The sequence below is a fragment of the Poecile atricapillus genome, chromosome 1 (genome assembly GCF_030490865.1).
Source record: "Poecile atricapillus isolate bPoeAtr1 chromosome 1, bPoeAtr1.hap1, whole genome shotgun sequence".
NCBI lineage: Eukaryota > Metazoa > Chordata > Aves > Passeriformes > Paridae > Poecile > Poecile atricapillus.
In genome coordinates this window covers 63,539,328-63,558,378 of record NC_081249.1, presented here as the reverse complement: position 1 = coordinate 63,558,378, position 19,051 = coordinate 63,539,328, and the positions used below count along the sequence as shown (strand labels likewise).

The window sequence follows — 19,051 nt, the reverse complement described above, 5'->3', positions numbered from 1 at the left end:
TCAGTGGAAACCTTTCCATTCTCACAGTGCATGGAGTCATGTCAGCAGCTGTTGGAGCAGACAGCTGGTGAGGTACACTCATGGTAGTGATGGTGTTGTTGATTTCTGCTCCTGTGAGGTGTCATTGCAGCTTCTACCTGCTGAAAGGGCCCTGGATGGCTCCTTGTGTTCTTTAGCATGACTAAAGTTGCTACACTTTGGAAGTGCTTCCACAGGTGCTGAAGGAGATATGCTAGGAGATGTGTTCAAGAAACTTAGAGCAAATATACTAGTAATAATAATTTTTTAAATATGTTGTGGCAGCAGGGACAGGGCAGGATCATTGTGTTTTCGGCTATATTCAGGTATCTTTCTTCCCAGAGACATTGTGATGTGAGCAGAAAAAAGTTAGCATGCAAAAACCCCACTATTGGTAAGTGCTGAAGTTGTATTTCTTCTGTCTTTCCATCTTCCCTAGAGTTCAAATTGCACTGAGCTCACTTGCACTGAGCCCCTCTTTCTCAGATATCCCAGCCAAACTGCTCCTTTTTTGCTCCTCCACTTCAGTTAGCTTTGCCCTGTTTCACTGGGTTAGCAGAGCAGGAAGGAGAGAAGTATGGAAAGCAGAGATCCAAGAGTGCCTATGAAAAAGTCTGGAGCTATCATGAGTAGGCCTTGCCTGGGAATGACTGATGGAGTCTGGCAGCCCTGTGATTTTACAAAGATACACCATCACCTTTCATAAGTGCTCCTATGGACATCCTTTGTGGGAAGGATTATTGTGTATTAGAATTTAGCTGGAATGAGTAACAGATGATCCAGTTAAAGATCAAGACAGACAGGTCATTGAAATGTTTGCATTCTATAAACCAATTTGAAGAACTGCTGCTTACAACCTCCATTCCTCATTGAGCTATCATGAAGGAATGTTGGCTATTTATCACATTCACCTGCCAAACACTCCATCAATGGGTGATGGATGTGACAGGCAACAAGCTGGACATCACAATAATTCTTCAGCCAACTTGGGAACAAAGGACTCAAGAGGCGAGACAATATCTAATTCAACAAAGGCTAACAAAGCTCTGAAAGGTCCTAACAGAGTTTTGGCTAAAAGGACATGAATTCTTCCAACAAAACAAGCAAGGCCAACTGGTTGTTCCCTTGACCCTGTGTAACAGAAGACAAGACAAAGTTCCCTTGTCAAGCTTGTCACAGAGATGGAGTTTTTAATGATAGCAGGGTTGTTGGAGGAAACAAAAGGGGGGAGGAGGCTAGATACAGCAGGGGATAACCTCTTGCCCTCTGAAAAGGCTGCCAAACAACAGCTGTAGACATAGGTCTAAAGCAGGGTGTATTTCAATAGTGTTCATCTTATTGTTTTGTCACAGAATACATAAAAAATGTTAATAATAATAATAATAATTTTAAAAATATTGATATCTCATTTGTGTAATCATTTTCCATGCATGTCACTGCACATGGATTGGCATTTCTTTATTTTCTCATGCTTCATAGGAGTGCAGTCACTGCTTTTGTTGGTCCCAGGTTGTGCTCATGCTGCAACAAAACCTGCTCAATGAATGAAATTTTTCATGGGATGAAAATTTATGGAGAGTGCATGAATTCTAAGTCAAATGGTAATTCTTAGATTAAAATTTAGGTTAGACGGAAGATGATTTTCCAGATTTACAAAAAAACCTCTTCATGTTCTGATAGGAGAATCAATGTTCTGACTCAGCTGGTTTGACAGGTTAGTGTTTGACACGGCTCAAGCTTGTATCATTAAAAATCAAGATTGACAAGTGGGCAACACAGAGAGATTTCACTGCATTTTCCTCTGAATCAGCTGAAATGAAAATCTTTATCTTCATTCTCAAGAAACTTATTTCCCCAATTTAAGAGAAGCAGTCATAGATGTTTGAAATGCATGGTATTAGAATTGATCTTCTTTCCCATACTTTGTGAAAGCTTCTTCCCAAAGGAGGAAGAATATCAAGCAATTCCTGATTGCAGTTTTGGGAAGGCAGAACAGCCTCTGTGGGCTGAAAGAGAAGATATAACCATTTTTGAGGATTCTTCTTTGCTTTATAACAAGGTCAGCTCTTCTTCCATCTTCCCTTTTAGCCAGTGAAAGGTGGGAACCTGTGGTATTACACCTCTCATAGTGGATGTTTCTTGCCACCCTCCAAAAGCACTGATGATCAGTACCTGATTTAGGATTTGGAAATACACCACCAGATCATCTTTTCAAGTATGTGTGATCTTTGAAACACTAAGTGTCATAACTACTACCATATGCAGCCAGGGATGCTATTTTTTTTTAGAACTGAGCTGTGGTCTCATCATTCTTGCATTTGTTGTCTTTCTCTTAAATATTTAACAGATTCTGTGTGTGTGTGTGTGTGTGTGTGTGTGTGTGTGTGTGTGTGTGTGTGTGTGTGTCTTTGCAGAACTTCCAGGGAATATATGAAATAGTCAGGGACTAGGGAGCAAAGTGTTGATACTTGGTGTAATGAATTGTTTACTGTTTTCCTCTGTTTTGGACTCTCTCAATTAGCTCTGTCCAAACAATCTACTTTTTATGCAGCTATATAGACATGGAAGAGTTCTGCAGAGACTGACAACTGTGCTCTAATTTCTGAACTAGCTAAAATAGCACAAGCCTCAGTAACTTTACTATCCACTCACATATTTTATGTGAGGATTTTTTTCTTTAAAAGGAAAGAAAGTGTTTCATTTTAATTTTAAAAATATAATAAAACTTATTATCCTAACTGCCATGATACAACAGATTGATAAATCTGTTTATGATAGAAAAAGAATCTGTTGTCATCTACACTTGGTCAAAGATCTTCTTTGAAATCAGAACTTTATTTCAAGGATTATTTGACATTCTTTTGTATCAGTCATGATGAAATTTAACTATCAAGTAAATAGATTTGTGTGCATGTTGTCATGTTATTCAAAAGATAAAAATGCATTTTGACAAATTACTTATTAATAAAAATACCTACATGTATTTATCTGTACGTTTGATTTTATGTTTTTTTGTTGTTTTGGGTTTTTTTCAACTGTGTAGTTAATTTAGTTAAACAAATCACATATATTGGATTTTCTATCTTGGTTTTCCTATCCAGTCAGGATGGATCAAGAACTGACAGAATGCCAGGGCTAGATGAAAAAAAAACAAAACAGTTTTGGGAGTGATTGGGTGCTGTTAAATGAAACTTAGATCACCCTGGTAGCTGCAAAGAAAGCAGACTTGTTGAAAGCAGTAATAGGAAAAGAAGTGACTTTAAACATTGAGTAAATGAAGTCAGATTCAAGCAGTCAAATGAACAAGCAAGGTGTGAGCACTGCCTTGTCAAAGCCAGTAATCTTAGATGCCATTAAATATTTAGTGTGGTTTATTTGATGAGTCTGGTCTATTTGATCTGCTTCTCACAAGCTCTTTCTTTGGGAGGTCTTTATTTATGATTTAATAGCTGTCCATTAATTCAGAACTTTGAATTAAGAGAATTAAATTTTCCTCTTCAGCCATATTTGGCATTTGATGAGTGTCCGTGCAGAAGGAAATAATTCTTGAACAAGACCCTTACTTTTAATTTCCAGCTGTCTTAGATAGCAGTAGCATATTGAGCCCGCAGCAGTAACTCTGGGGAAGAGACCTGTGATCTGTGGTGGTGGCTGAATTATAATTGCTCTGTTATTTACTTAAAAAGAGACACTTACAGGTATGTGGGAAACAGAGTTTGATATAAATAAATGGAACAGTAACCGGGAAACCTGTTTCAAAGCTAATGCCCTATAGGAAAATATCTCAAAAAGACATTTATGAGGGCATTTTACTTCTTAGAAAACAAAGTAGAGTATATCCATTATTTCATCCTTTGAATTTTAAATCCATGGAGCTATTAAAATTACAGTAGATTCTCTGAAGAAAACAGATTAATATTAATTTTTACATTAGGAGAGATTTTCTCAGTGCCTATTACCAAAGCATAGAACAAAACATTCATATCTGAAATATAAAACATTCATGTCTGAAATAATCATAAATGTCCCTTTATGACTGCAAATGAAATTCTATTATATAATGCAGTTACTGTATTGTTTCATGCATTTATTAATATTCCTTATTTTAACAGCACCATGAACAATGGGAATATGTTGGCACAAAATGAATGTGGCCCAGCAAGCTTTTAAAAAAATTGAGAATGAACATGTTTGAAATTGAGCACTCTTTTTAGAGCCTGAAAACTTATCTATTTATGTATTTGTTTGTTTGTTTGTTTGTTTGTTTTAAATTAGTGAGATGTCAGCATATGTTTTCAGTATTCAGGTGAAGTAGGGTGGGAAAAGCTATGGCCCATATGAAACGTTTTTCAAATGCCAGTGCATCACATCAGATTTGCTCTTCACAGATGTACCTTTTCCTGTCATTTCATCAACAGAACCTTGGGGGTTTTCTGGTTGATTGGTTGGTTCAGGATTTTTTTCTACCCTGTAGCTCTTTATAAACCCAGATGAGCTTATAAATCAATCTGCAATTGAAAGGCAATGTCTGATAATGTAAGCAGTTTCTCAGTGGAGTTCCCAATGACTTTATTGATTCAAGACTTTATCAATATTTCCTTGATAACCCACTGATTTTCTTGATTTATGGGTTTTTTGACTAAGAGAACTAAGAGGTTTTAGAGTGCTCTGAGGCCCACTGGTAGTGCATCATGTCTATGAGCAAAGACCAGTATCCCATGGAGCCAATATAAGTAATTTTTTATTAGGGTTATTCTGGAAAAATTTAACTTCCTTAACTTGGTAAACAAGTTCCCTGGAATGGCAATGGAAGATATTTACCTCACCCACCCAGGACAGTACATTAAAACTCCCTTATAGCCTTTTACTCTGAAAATCAATATGATGATGGTATTATTATTATTATTATTATTATTATTATTATTATTATTATTATTATTATTATTATTATTATTATCATTATCATTATCATTATCATTATCATTATCATTATCATTATTATTATTATTATTATTATGTGTTAGTATTGGTGACCAGAAACTTTATCTGTCTTAGACAGGTAATTCTGGGGAGAAAGCTCATCTTTTTTTTATAGTTCTAATGAGCTATGCTAACATAAAGTCAGCTTAATCTATTACCTAGCTGGGGGATTGAGTAGACTTTTGGAGAGAATTGATAATGGAATACCTCCATACAAGTACTAGACACCAAACAGCTGACTGTATTTCAGAGCAATCTCTAGGCTGCTTTCAGGTGCAATGGGAATTGCTACTACTAGAAGGAAGCAAAAGTGGCAAAAACTGGTTTGCCTCAATTCTTAGTTGTTATAAGTACTTACTAACTTTAGCTATAAATAAAAGGAACATTTTAAGATGGTTGTGGAGTATGTTTATGACCCAGTTTTTGGAGCTCCCAAAGCAATAGACACACATGTATGTGCCAACCTAGCTTTCCTGTTGAGATCCTGCAGATCTTAGGATGCTTAAGCCTTCATTTAGCACTTCCAGAGGCTAAAGAAGAAATTTGCTCAGTGGTGTTTGCAGGGCGATATCTATTTGATTTAAAAATACTTTTTTTTTTTCCTCAAGCAGTCAATGCTTGGGCAGGATCACTTATGAAAACTCTTTTCAACAAACTCGATTGAAAACTCTTTTGGGCATCTCTTCTTGTTTTTTAATAGTTGTTGGTTGCCTCAGTTCACTATCTGCTTATCTCCAAAGCATACATCATGTGAACACATAGTCATAAATACTAGCCACATCTCGAGTATGCCAATAAATAGTCAAAGTTTGTCAGTACTTTCAGCCAAAAGTCAATCACCAAACACCCTGTATTAAATGTTCTTGCACCAACCTAGGAGGACAACTAATGTGGAAAGGTACAAATTCTTAGGTTTCTGTCTGCAATATTTTGCCAGAGAAGTACTTTGGAAGAGTGTTTTATTTTACAGCATCCCTTACACAAGGCATCTTTGTATTGAGTGTAACAGAGCCTGACATCTGAATCCTCTTGGTTTCTGGCAGCACTGTGGTATCAGGTAGCCGAAGCCATCTCCTGGTTACTGCCGGGTGAAACCCAGAGCGACTTCTTTCAGCAGCTGAACTCCGCTCGACAGAAACTATTCATCTTCACCCAGGCTTTGGCCCCTGTGGAGGCTGATCCCAGCCGGCTCTTCCCGAGCGTCCCCCCACGGCGGCCGGGAGAGGATCAGCACCACGGCCAGCGCCCCGCGGCCGCCCGCAGTCGGAGCCCCGGGGAACCCGGGAGAGCGAGGGAACAGCGGGAAAGGGAATTCCTGCCTCCGTGCTGATGCTTTTTATGGGGACCAGACGCCAAACAAAAGATCAAAGAATGATATCTGACCTCCTCAACTACACTTTAAACCGAGGAAAGGACAAAACTCTTTCACTGACACAAATGGAATAGGAAAGACATTTTTTCATTACCACCATGCTTCTCACAATGTTAGACTGAAAACAATTGGTGCAGCCATAGGTTTCTTTTCTCTCCTCATTACAGTAAGTGGCAAATTTTTTTTGTCTGCTAAGGGCAAAGGTAATTGCTGCTGATTGCCAGATCTAGTGTTAAATTAAGGAGCTGAAAGAGAAAAAATATAAAGGAGAGAAAGTGACACATTATGTTCAAAAAGATCCATTCTATATTTCACCCCAACTCCCAGCGAAGAAACGTGACAGATGACATCCCTTACTGTGATGGCGCAGGTTCTGCAGTGAGACTGATCCGCAGCACTTCTATGTACGTCCTTGGAGGTGAGCAGGAAAAAGTTAGTGAACCTCTAAAAAAATGCAGAAGTACAACTAGCATCGACTCTTGCTTTCAGCCAAAAGAGGAAGACAGAGACTGGATGTACTCTAAAACTCAGGACTGCTTGAAGTACCTACAGGATCTGCTAGCCTTGAGGAAAAAATACCTTGAAAACATCAACAACTTGAAATCCATGCATATGGCTCCAGATTCTCCAGCATCCACAAGATCATCCAAAACTGGAAAAAAGTCATTACTTCCACTTCCTTCCAAAGACTCTTCTAAGGTAACTTCCAAGAACTTTTGCCATGTGCTTAGTGTTAAGCAACAAAATCATCAGAGCTATATCACCTATATTGATTTTCTGCTTTATTGTTTTCAGCTAGTTGTCATTTTACTGTTGCATCATTTGAAATGTTGCTAAATATGATAAGATTCTTTCTAAGTAGTGTAAAATTAGGAATGAATGACTGGTCACGGGAGGAAATGTATATGTCTATGTTTGAGGTTGGGGAAATGCTGGGAGAGAGAAAGAAGGAAAAAGAAAAAGTTATGAGAGTATAGAAAAGATGTTATGAAAGAGCAAGCTCTGACATACTACTTAAGCAGCTTGGAATACTTCACTATGATTACTTATACCTGTTAATGACTAACAAGTGTAGTAATCCCTGGATTTCTTGGCAGTCTTCTTATTGACAAAATTACTTACACAAAATAATTATCAATTTACTGAAATGAATAGAAATTTTTTTGAGTGGTAAGTTCTCTTGTCAGTGCTACATTTAACATTGGTGCAAGCTCTACTGGTAGGATGTGGGGCATGAGGAATTCTTAAGGGTTCCTTTTCTGTTTATGAATAAGTTCATGGGTCATTTCTAGACAGCATAATCCTTCAACTTTTACTGCAATGATACTACAAAAATGAAACTGGAATATCATCTCTGGTGCATTATTTTATGCAGATTATTTTAATGTATCCTATAAATAAAAGCTTTATAGGTTTGTCTGTCACTAAACAGTTCAGTGGTTACTTTGACTAGACTTGATTCAGTGAGGACAAAACAAAGGACTGCAGCAAGTGGAATGATCTATTTAGGTAACATGACTGCAAGCAAAACTTCAGCAGGAGACTCACAAGTTATCCAGTGCAGTTTCTAAGCTGGATAGTAATGGGGATGGTGGGAAGAAGGAATGTATGGCTAAACTTAATGATTAGGCCAGGTTGACTTTAAATAATGTTGCTACCATATTTAGATGTTCTGTCACAGCAGAGTGTCGGAATGGTTTATGAACTTCTGAGATTTGCTGCTGAAAATACTGCTTAAGGAAAACACCAAAAGCTGAACTTGTTTTCTGGCAAACAATTGGATCTCCCACAGTCTGAGGCTGAGTGCTGTCATTTGACTTTGGCCAGCTAGCCCGTGTGTACAAACAGCCCTGGTACTGACTGGCATGCTCACTCCATGAGCCATCCCCTTGGAAACAGACAGGAACACCAGCAGGATGATTCATCCATATGAATCATTCTTGCCAACACAAATGGCGGGGACACAGCAGCATACCTCTGGCTTTGGAAAAACTAGGGAGAGGTCAAGAAGGCTTTTACAAGACTCAGGTTATTCTTCTTCACTATACATTTTGTGTTCACAGATTGCAAGGTTTGTGTTATCACCAGGCTTGAATGGTTTTGTCCCAAGCTACTTGTTCTTGTTAATTTACCTGTCAGTGAAAATTCACTTCTTTTTCTAACCTGCTGTATGATTTATGGGAAGGTAATTTGTCCAGACAAACCTGTCCTCATGGGAGTTTTGATCCAAAGATCCCTGGCTCCAGGACTACAGACTGACCATGGATTCAAAATGTGCCACTTGTGTCTAGTAGAAGAAAAGAATAGAGGTGGGTCAGATGCTAGGAGCACACAGGCATTTCTTTAAAATACCTTTTAACCAATAAGGGCTTAGTCATAATAGCAGTCACTATTTCCAGGAGATGTGTGGTAGCAGCTATCTTTTACCACTTCTGAGGATGTCAATCAACCCATAATGTCAGGAGGGGAATCAGCTAGCTCATCTCTCTGCCTCCACAGAACAGGGAACAGGTTGGTCCTTCAGAGGTGTGACACAACCCGTATCCTTTTGTCTCATTGAAACCCAGGGTAGCAACTTTCTGAGCTGGTATTGCAGCCTGACAATATACCTGACTTAGACTAGCAAGAAAAAGATATGTCCTTTCATTAGGTAGAGCCTGGCAAGAATTATACATCCCATATGTACCTTCAGAATCACTAACCAAGGTTTTATGACTGCTTCAACATTTATACATAGGCATTTGCTTTTCATCAAGACAGGCTCCTAATTTTAAACTGTGTGGCTTTCCTGTGGGAATTATCACAGTGTTGAATGACTCATATTTTAGCACACACCATCCTTTTTCATTTCAAAAAGACTTCAGCAATTTAGATCTGGATTAATTTCACCTAACCTAGGCATTTTAATAAGATGCTTAAATTAGTAACAAAGTTACCCCTCAATTCCTTTTCAGCTGAGAGAAAGAGCTGCCTGCAGAGGAGGGTTCAGCCTACTTAAGGCCTGACTCATCTTCTGAAGGTACTGGAGCCCAGCATTAATTACAGAAGGAACCCTGCATGACTAAATTTCTAATGTGTGTCTCCTTAGGAGCCTAGTGCTAGGCAGAATAAATTTGGCCAGAAAGCCCAGCTGTCGCTTAGCCACCCAATTCAATGGCCTGGTGCATGAATTCTGAGGGATTTCGGAACACCTGGCCAGTCATGCCCAAGTGGAAGATACTTCTTGAGCATGCAACAGGATGGATATTTGTTAGACTGCTGTCCTGCATTTGATTTCTACACTGTGGAGTAGTCTGGACCTCTGTTTCTTTTCGGATGCCCTGAATTGTGGCATTAGATACATCTTTCATATAGAGTTTGCTCATTAAGGAATCATTGTGCCCAGCCCTTGGCTAACTTTTTTCTCCTCTGTCTGATCAACAGGCACCCATGGAAAGAAGAGGCCCACAGTCCAGTTCAGATGTAAGAGAAGCAATAGCTTTCTTTGACTCAGTCATTGCAGACCTGGATTCAGAGAGATGGAGGAGAGTTCCTGATGTGGATCTGCCAAATGTGGATGTTGATTTTGATGGTGCGGTATAAACCAGAAAAATATGATTATTTTTGGGGTGCAGAGGGTAGAGGGAAGAATGGCATTGTGAGAGCATGTTTTATAAAATTAATTTATTTAATTAATCAGTTGTTGTTGCCGCTGAATACGAAATAGGTCACACGAACACAGCTCAAGGTGTGCTGAAGGAAGGAGAGAACTTACTTTTTTTTCTCAGTATTTAGAGGTTTCTGACCATGGCCAGGGATTGGATAGTGAGGATAACACCTTCCCAATCGCACTGGCCATGAGAGATGTCTATCAGAAGACGTGTGCCAGAAAGAATGTATACATATCTATGTTTACAGTTTCTGTCCTGGGAAAGTCTTTTTGAAAACTATGTCAGCAAGCTCAGAAAACTGAGTTTTCAGGGCGACAAGTTGTCTTCTAGTTTTGCTTCCCAAATCTAGGACCATTACATGCAATACGTGAAATTATGGTAATAAGTCACTTGTTCCCTATTGAATGGGTGCAACTATTTAATGTGTGGTCATTACATGGCAAAGGTAGCATGTGCAGGGTTGGAATAGTGCTTGCCTTCTGCTCAGGGCTGGGCTCCACCATTGCATTTCTACCTCAAGCTGTCTTTGGAAAACTATAAAATATATAGATGTATTTTTTCTTCATCTTATTTTTTTTTTTTTTTTTTTTTTTTTTTGAGAAATGGCTGGGTGACTCCTTTCCAACTGTCAAAAAATAAGTAATTTTGTGATTGGGCTAACTAACTGGGGGTTTCCCTCAGAAAGGATGGGATTGCCCAGAGAAATAAAGATGTGCCAATCTAAGGTCATCATCTCTCCTGTATAATCAGCAGAGGGATGTGGATATTTCTCACCTTTGCTTCAGGCTGAGGTGAATATCTGGAGCAGGTCATTTTAGCTGTGCCCAAGGAATGTATTTGAAGGGACTAGCTCTCACATACATATTTATACTGCAGGTGTTAAAATTCTAGATAAAATTAATCCCAACCCAAGTGATACCCTGCAGTGAAACTAGGTTTGTCTCTTGACCTTAGCTCCAGGAAGGACCTGGTAAGCTCCCTGCACCCTCCCTGTGCAGATAAAAATGTCACCCACAAACTGTTAATCCCAGATTTTCTTCTGTCTTTCAGTTGCTACCAGTACAAGTGAACACAGTTTGCATTCAAACTGGATCCTTCGTGCTCCCCGGAGATACTCACAAGATACTGCCCAGGCAGCTAAGGCTGCAAACCAATCTCAAAGAGACAGTCAGCGGAGAACCACTGGCTCTAGGAAAAGGTTGGAAAGGCATCCCATGTATTTGCCCAAAGCTGTGGAAGGGGCATACAGCACTTTAAAATTTAAGCCTAAAACACGCAAGAAAGAATGTTGAAAGAAGAATGTTCCCTTTTCACTTGAAGACAGAATATATGAAACAGGGCATGTAAGACCAGCATTTTAAATTTTCTTTTTTACCACTGATCCATCACTTGCACTCTAGAAGTGACCTGTGCAGTCACTGAAGGTTCTTTGTGGGGGGACATATTTTAAGCCATGGCTATTCCAGTGTTGGATTCATATGAGGGTTTGACTCATCAAATTTTCTGTGCCGAACAACACTGCTTTGTCATTCAGCTTGGGGGGAAACTCCAGCTTGACAAGCCTTTTTTCTAGTGCTGTTACAGATAATGATTCAGAGATTGCCTGGTTCAGTAATTTTTCTTCTGACTCCAGTTCAAGGAATTTGGCAAATATTTTGGAGCTTTTGCAGCAGTGTTTCCAATGTCAGAGCAGTGAAGCAGAATTTTCTCCTGTTGATTATGAAAATTTGTACGTGCCATCATTGACTCTATGTTCCGAGAGTATACAGCAGCACCAAGACACACTCAGTCTGTAGTACAAACAGTGAGGGAATCAGCATTAGAAACTTGTATTTGGGGGAATAGTGTGCTCCAGTGATTTTTGTACTCTGCTTGCTGCTGGAAATGGTTCTGTTGTTGGATACACCAAAATATTCACTGCATGCAAAAATGTATGCAACTTTTTTCATACAGTTACACCATATGCTAGTTTTCATCTATTTTAACACCCAGCTGGTGAATCTAGACACCCCAGTGTACACTAGAAAAGCTTAAAGTCATGGAGAACATCTTGTGAATAAATTGGAAAAAAGGTTGTTCTCAGGGGCAGAAGATAACTTGCAGAGAAAGCCACCACATCACCTTTAGATTATACCAAATATTTGGAATTCTGCTGCTCCATCATTAAAGACAATATATTGGGATGAATGCAGTCTAGAAGTGTTCCTCTGCATCTTAGAGGTGATATGTATTCCATGTGATACTTCGAATTAATAAGACCCATGTTCTGCCTGTTTTATCCAGTTCATCCTTTGTCTTAAGGATTTGCTAAGGTGTTTGGGATCAAGGTTTTGTTTACTCTGTTGGTTTTTTTTTCATCTGGCATCATTCAGCTGGTGCTGGACTATGACAGATGGGTCATGGCAGCACTGGTGTGACCAGCTGGTGATTTGCTAGTGTCTTCTTGTTTCTATGATAGGTAGTTTTTGTGTCCACAGGCTTGGATGAATTTCCTAAGGCACTGGCCATCAATATAGTCCATCTGATATACCAAAACCTCCATGAACCTTGTACTCTCACAGAGAACATGGTAATTGGCAGGTGTTAATTCCTGCTGATTTGTGTTCCCAGTCTTTGGGACTAAGTTATTCAAAAAACATTTCTGCCATGGGTTGCAAGTATCTCTCCAAATTTAATGATCTAGGCCACTTTCTGTCATAAGGTAGGAAAGTGCCAAAATAACATATGTTCCTCCACTCAGAGCTGGCATCTCCTGCAGCATTTTGATTCTTTTCTAGTGATGTTTGTGAAGGAGAGGGAGGAATTGTTTCTGCAGCACTTCAATTCTGGAGGTGCTTTTGCTGATCTTGGCCTAGTTTGCATCCTCTTGAAAATGACCAGTTTAAACAACATAATTGATACATACTCAAAAAAAGTTTAAATTAAGGTCTATGTTTTGTCTCCCTGCTGTTGGTGCTTTTCACAATAGTCTGTATCCTTTCTACTGTGTTGCTGCCTTTGTACCTCCCCAGTCCTGTACTGTTTGCCCTGAGCTAAATGCCCTTAAAACATTCTGCCTCTAAATGTGATTGTTGAATTCCACTCAGCCAGGTGGGATAGCCAGAGCACAGCATGTTCCAAACACACCCCTAGGTTCTGGCATGTCTCAAGGCTGCAGTTCTGTGTATGTGTGAGAGAAGAGGGACAGTGCTCAAAATGGTATATTTTTGGCAACTGTGTCACCCTGAAACTCCTCTCCAAACAAAATTTCATACTGAAGTTGCTGAGGAACATTTTTACTGAGTGTGTGGGCATCTTTTTGCTACTAGAACCTGCAACACGGATGAGTGCTGACAGAAAATCTCACCATCTTGTTTGAGTTACTATAACAGAACAGGCATGTGCATAATTAAAATACTGATGAGAAGAAAGAAGAAAATGATTCCAATGTTTTTTTGCCCTGGGCTGTGTGTTTCATGTTCATAGTGCCAAGGTTTTATGCATTGGAGTAACTGATCTCTTCACTATTGTTTTAAGAATGCATTTTGATGTGCAGAACCAGACTGCTTCAGCATGTGGACCTTCCCTGTAACCTCTTGTCTGTCCTTGTAAAACAGAGACATCTCTGCTCATCTGGCTGTGACAGGGGGTAAGGGTCCCCCTGCTGTCCAACACTGAAGCTTCAGTGTGAAACTGGGTTTGATTTTATGAATAAGAGACAGAGGGGGGAAATCAGATTCATAATTTCTATTTGGATTCTGTGATTTTTTTTTTTTTCCTCTGTTCTTAAAGTTCACTTAAAGCCAGCCATCATCTTAGGAAATTCTAATTAAGTGGGTAAAATAAACCAGTTTTTCTCTGATAACATGTTCCATCATCTATCCCATAAGTGCAGTCACCTTCCTTCTTCTTCTAACATATTAGCCCTTGTATGCTTCTCACTGAACATGGTTCAGCTCCAACAGAGCTATGGAGAGCAGTCCCTACATCTTAGGGCACTCTCTGGGGAGGCAGGAACTGAGGCTTAAGGGGTCTTGTGCTACCTGTGCCAGAGCAGGCAGCTAAGCAGAAAGGGAGCAGGAGAGAGGAAAGGGGAGCATCTCCATCCCCAGTGTCAGCTGTCTCCTCAGAGAAGGATTTAGTGTGGATGGCAGCACACACTGCACTAGCCCAAGACAGAACCCTTCCCCTGCCTGGCACTGGCTCACCCTAGGCAGCTTTCTACACAGTTGCTGGTGCACTTGGCTGCCCTACAAAAGTGCTCCCCATCTGCACTGAATCATTCCCGCATGGCATTGCAGGCAGAGCTCTCTGCATGGACACTGAAGGGATTCCCTCTGTCATCGGTGTGTCCTCTAAATAACCTTGCTGCAACATGCATTTATTTTCAGGCATTGCATCCTAGAAATTCAGCGCCTCCTAGAGGTGTTCTGACAATGCCAATCACACAGAAGAGTTGTTCATGATTGGCAGAGCTCGGTATGACCTAGATCTTTTGAAGAGATTGTTAGTGAGCCCTTTGGGACGTTTCCCCCAGGCTGTGGTAATGAAGGGCATCAATCAGGAGCTCTATCGATCAAGGCTGCTGCCTGCAAGTGCTCCCTGTAGCATCAATCCCCAAAAGCTCTTTCCCAGAGTGTGCTGGAAGAGCAGGCAAGAGCTTTGTGAAAACATCTTTTATTTTGTTTCAAATCCAGTTCAGTTGAAGTATTAGGATATGTCAGGTCCCTCTAGCTTGTGTCTTTGCTGAGTACTAGCTCTGAAGGGGCCCTGGCTACAAATTTCTGTGACACCCCATCCTCAGCTGTCTTTGAGAAACTAAAAACACTGCATGCAAGAATCCAGCAACTGAAGAGAGGTGAAGTCTCTTGAAGAAATCGTGTCCTGGAGAATTCAAAATAATTTTGTCTTTTTGTGTTGAGCAACACAGTGTAATCGCAATGCATGTAAGTGAGGTGAAATTGTGTGGGTCCTTGGCAGAAACTGAAGAAATATAGGCAGCTAATGGAAAGTTGGCAGCTGGACAAGATGTATGCTCTGCTTTGAATCTTGGAGTGCCATAAAGTTATGATGAAGGCAGAAGGTGTCAGCATCGCCTTGAGTAATGCAGGAAGTCCTCCGAGGTAAATGCATAGAAAATTACATGGTTATCTGCTGCTCCAGCTTTGAGGGGGTGTATTAAATATATTAGATTCACACCTAGTGGGTGTCTTGAAAATTTTCACAGCTGTAGGGTCAGTTTGTTGTTCTACTTGGGTAAATTTGGGAGAGTGCCTTCTGTGATCTGGTGGTGGGGCAGGTCCACAAGGAGATGAAAGCAACATGAAGCTGATCAGGCTGGGTTTAGGAGGCTTTTGCCAACTTTTGGACCTGTAGCTCTGAATTATGCCCATGGTAAGGAGAAACCAAGCTGCATAAAGTCAGTGGAATGATTCTAACTATTGTGAATTTAACAGGTAGAAAAACATGTTCCAGAAGAATTTGGAGGGCAAATCATGACAAACGAACTGAGCTGCTTCAGACCAGACTGAGAAGCAGAAGCTAAAGGTTGTTGTTTGATTAGCAGCAATTCAGTGCATAGTGACAAGTTTACTACTTCTAGGCTTTTCATATTAAAATATTATCCATGTTTTATAAGGCAAGACCAGGCATCAACACCTGAATGACTCAGTGATTATGATACCTTGACTCCTCACAGAAAATAAGGTAGCCTGCTAGAGAAAATATAAAAAGATTCTATGGAATTAAAATTGATGAACTCCACCCTTTTATTAAAGTGAGATTGAAGAGGGAGCAAAACTTAACCAAGAATCTTGTGGGCACTAATAGGGAGACATGGCACAGGACACCGAAGTAAAATGTGTGACTGAGCACAAAACTTCCACAATTAAGTGCTGGGGGCTGTCACAGCATCAGCTCTTGAAGATTTCTAGTAGAGTAGCTAAAACTGTGCCTTGGCCACACGGTGGCAGTTCATTCCTAGCTATTCTGCAACCCTCCTATTTCTGTGAACAACAGGAGAACTGAGGATGAAAGTAAAAGGGAAGTTTTGTTCTGCTTCATCAAGAGACAGTCAGTGTGTGTGTATCTGTTATTCACTTATGGGCTCCTTATTTCCCAGGCAGTTGTTTGGCAGTTTCCAATCAGCATTAATTCTTTAAATGAGTTTACTTTTCCAGGGAGATGATTTCCTTAGGATGTAAACAGCCATGACATCATAGGGGACACTCAGACCTCAGTAAATCATAGCTGAGATGGTGACCACTTGCCTTTGACTGTGTTTGGAAACAAAAAGACAAAGTAATGCCATCACTAGGAGTAATGAACTCTCAGGTATAGAAAATACAAAAATTGATTAAAAATAATAAGCAGAAGAATTTAATATTCAGAAGTTTTGTCTTGAGATAGGTCTGAGCTAAGGGTTCTGACCTGATTCTGGAGTTTCTTTCAAGGCCCAGGAGAATCAATATGTGAGGTTTCCAGTTTCTTGGGGTTTGTAATGTTGTTATTCCAGAATTTGCTAATCCAAGCAGTTTGATTAGTCAAAAACTAACCTGCTCCTGCATCAGCTGCTGCTGTGTCTTCCTGGGGTATGTTTATATTTAGGGCATGAACTCTAAACTTCTAGAATATTTTTCCTCTGTTTTATGCCAAAATACTAATTTAAAGGGAAAAAACCAGAAAATGTCTTTGCACTGCTTATGACTACAAGTCAGCAATGGCAGATTTAGATGGCTCTGTGGTCTCAAAATGTTCAGACTAATAAGGTTCCCTGCATTAAAAAGGCCCATCAGCCCTGACACTGCTCACATGCAGGCTCTCAGACCGTGCTTGGTTGTGGCTTGGTGTGACCCTAAGTCCTTTTTAAATGACAAACATCCTGCCATCATATTCAGGTATTTGTATGAGGAGCAGCAAGGGGAGAAGGGGCTTGATCCAGAATAAAGATGCTGTTCCTAAGTTAGAGCTAGCTGCAGTATCACTTCACTGAGAGAACTGATTCATAGCATTCTTACCCTTCAATAGCTTCACTTTTCAGTTTCCAATATGCAGAATTAATTTTACCACCCTCACATCAGGGACACAGATCATTGCTGTGCCAGGAAAGCGAGGAGTTTGGTGGAAGGACTCTGGTGCAAGCAGAGCTGACCTGCAATTACAGCTGAATAATCCCAGGTGAGTGCACTTGGGGCAAGATTTGCAGTCACCCTGAGTGGGATTTTCAGAAGGCAAGTAACTAGCATCAGAGGGAGTAAAGTGACTCTGACAAATGCACTGGAGCCTGACTCCTTCTGGAAAAACTGGTCTGGAGCCAAGCTTGAGCAAACACAGCTTCACTTCTAGGAATTAAATTAGACTCATGAGAAGTCCAGAATTATCCCAGTCTGTCTGCCTGTAAGCCTACTGACTTTCAGTCCTGGAGTTGTGTCATTCTGAGAATAAGGACAGTCCCACACCTCTGTCAGATTCCTGCAGGCCTTGCTGCTCTCTTTCTGTAGGGCTGTGGTTGTTATTGATCTTCCCATTTAATTTGAGCCCCATGAATTTGTTGACAATGTTCCTCAAAGTTCAGTTACTCGCAAAACCAGAATTTGCATAAATGCTTTGTGAATTTGAGAAATGCTGCTGCTCTTATATTCACACAGCTATGACTGAGGGCTCTTGAAAGAGGCATTCAAAACTGATGTACTATTAAAAAAAGGAAAAGACATGAAGAAGAGAAGAAACTCACATCTGCTGTGCCAGAACAGCAGTGAGCCAGAGTAACTTGGTTGCTGCAAAGAGAGCAGAGCAGAAGCTGCAAGCTGACAGTCTAACCCTGGTGAGCTTCTTCCAGGATCACTGTTTAACATGAAAATGTGAGGTGAGAGAACAGAAATCCAACAGGAAGCTTTGAATGTCAGATAAATATGCCAATTTTTGTGTGGTGTTCCCAAAAATACCAGTTGCCTTCCACTCAAATCTGAGATCCATTAATTTCCTCTTTTTAGTCTGTCAATAGTTCAGCTATATTGGTTCTAAAAAGATTCAAAGTGCCCAGAGATTATTTTCTTGTAACTGTCTTTAGTCACACTTTCCTTCAAAATTAGCTGTTTATGGAAACTTGAATTATTGATGTCAAGAATTTAGGACTGGGGGTCAAAATGAGCAGAACTATTCAAAAAATGAATGTACACAAAAACAAGGACACTGTTCTTTTTTTAGGGGCTTGCCATCACACTTTAACTAGCATTTCATGAGTTTTTTCCCTTCTTATTCCATGAGGTACAATATGTTGGTGTTTTCCCTTTCTTTGGTATGGATTTATCAATTCATGTCTGAAATGTCATTATAGACATCTTGGGTGAAAACACCAGCTAAAAACTCATGTATTTTGTCCTCCAGAAGAGAAGTACTGGTCCAAATGAGGATCTTTGTAATGGGGTCAAAGGGGGTTAAAATCTGATTACATGGTGAGAAGAATTATCAATATAATTGGGGTCCCAACAGCTCTGAACTTCACAATTATAATTAATTCTGAACAGCTTGTGCCAAAATTCAGTGCTGAGTCATATCCCCACAGCAGCTGAGTGACTTGTGTTTGGTGTTAATCAGGAAAGAACTCAGAAGAGACAAAGACTTCTCACATCAGTGGTGACAGATTCATTTGCCCATGAGATTAAGAATGCCTTTACCATTTACCAAGTTTACCTTTCCTTGCTGGGGTTTCATGTGTCAAGTGTGGTAAAACAGACTCATTCATTTGGCCAGCCTTTGTCAGGAGGCAGAAAACAGCTGACTTCTCCTAGGTGGAGGAAAGCTGAGATCCAATGCCACACCAAATGCCAACTATCCTTTGAGGGAGATGGCCTTGACTGGAAGAACCTCCTGAGCCAGGGAAGGGGATTCCACCCTGTGCTGTGGCATGGGCTGGGAAATGCTCCACTGGGAAACTCATGCAGCCCATCCCTCCACAGCCCTGGTTCATTGACAGGAAGGATGATTTCATTAAGCAACCACAGAAAGTACATTTTTAGCTCTAAAAAATCCTTGATGAGTTCATAGCTTGTCG

General features: G+C 40.1%; 1 protein-coding gene across 1 annotated transcript; it reads left to right on the top strand.

Moving 5' to 3' along the window:
* Positions 1–6,655: 6,655 nt before the first annotated feature.
* On the top strand, positions 6,656–11,312 carry C1H13orf42 (chromosome 1 C13orf42 homolog). The gene is made up of 3 exons (XM_058834745.1): positions 6,656–7,069; positions 9,794–9,941; positions 11,071–11,312. Exons 1-3 carry the CDS (start codon positions 6,656–6,658, stop codon positions 11,310–11,312), a joined length of 804 nt encoding a protein of 267 aa, XP_058690728.1.
* Positions 11,313–19,051: the final 7,739 nt, after the last annotated feature.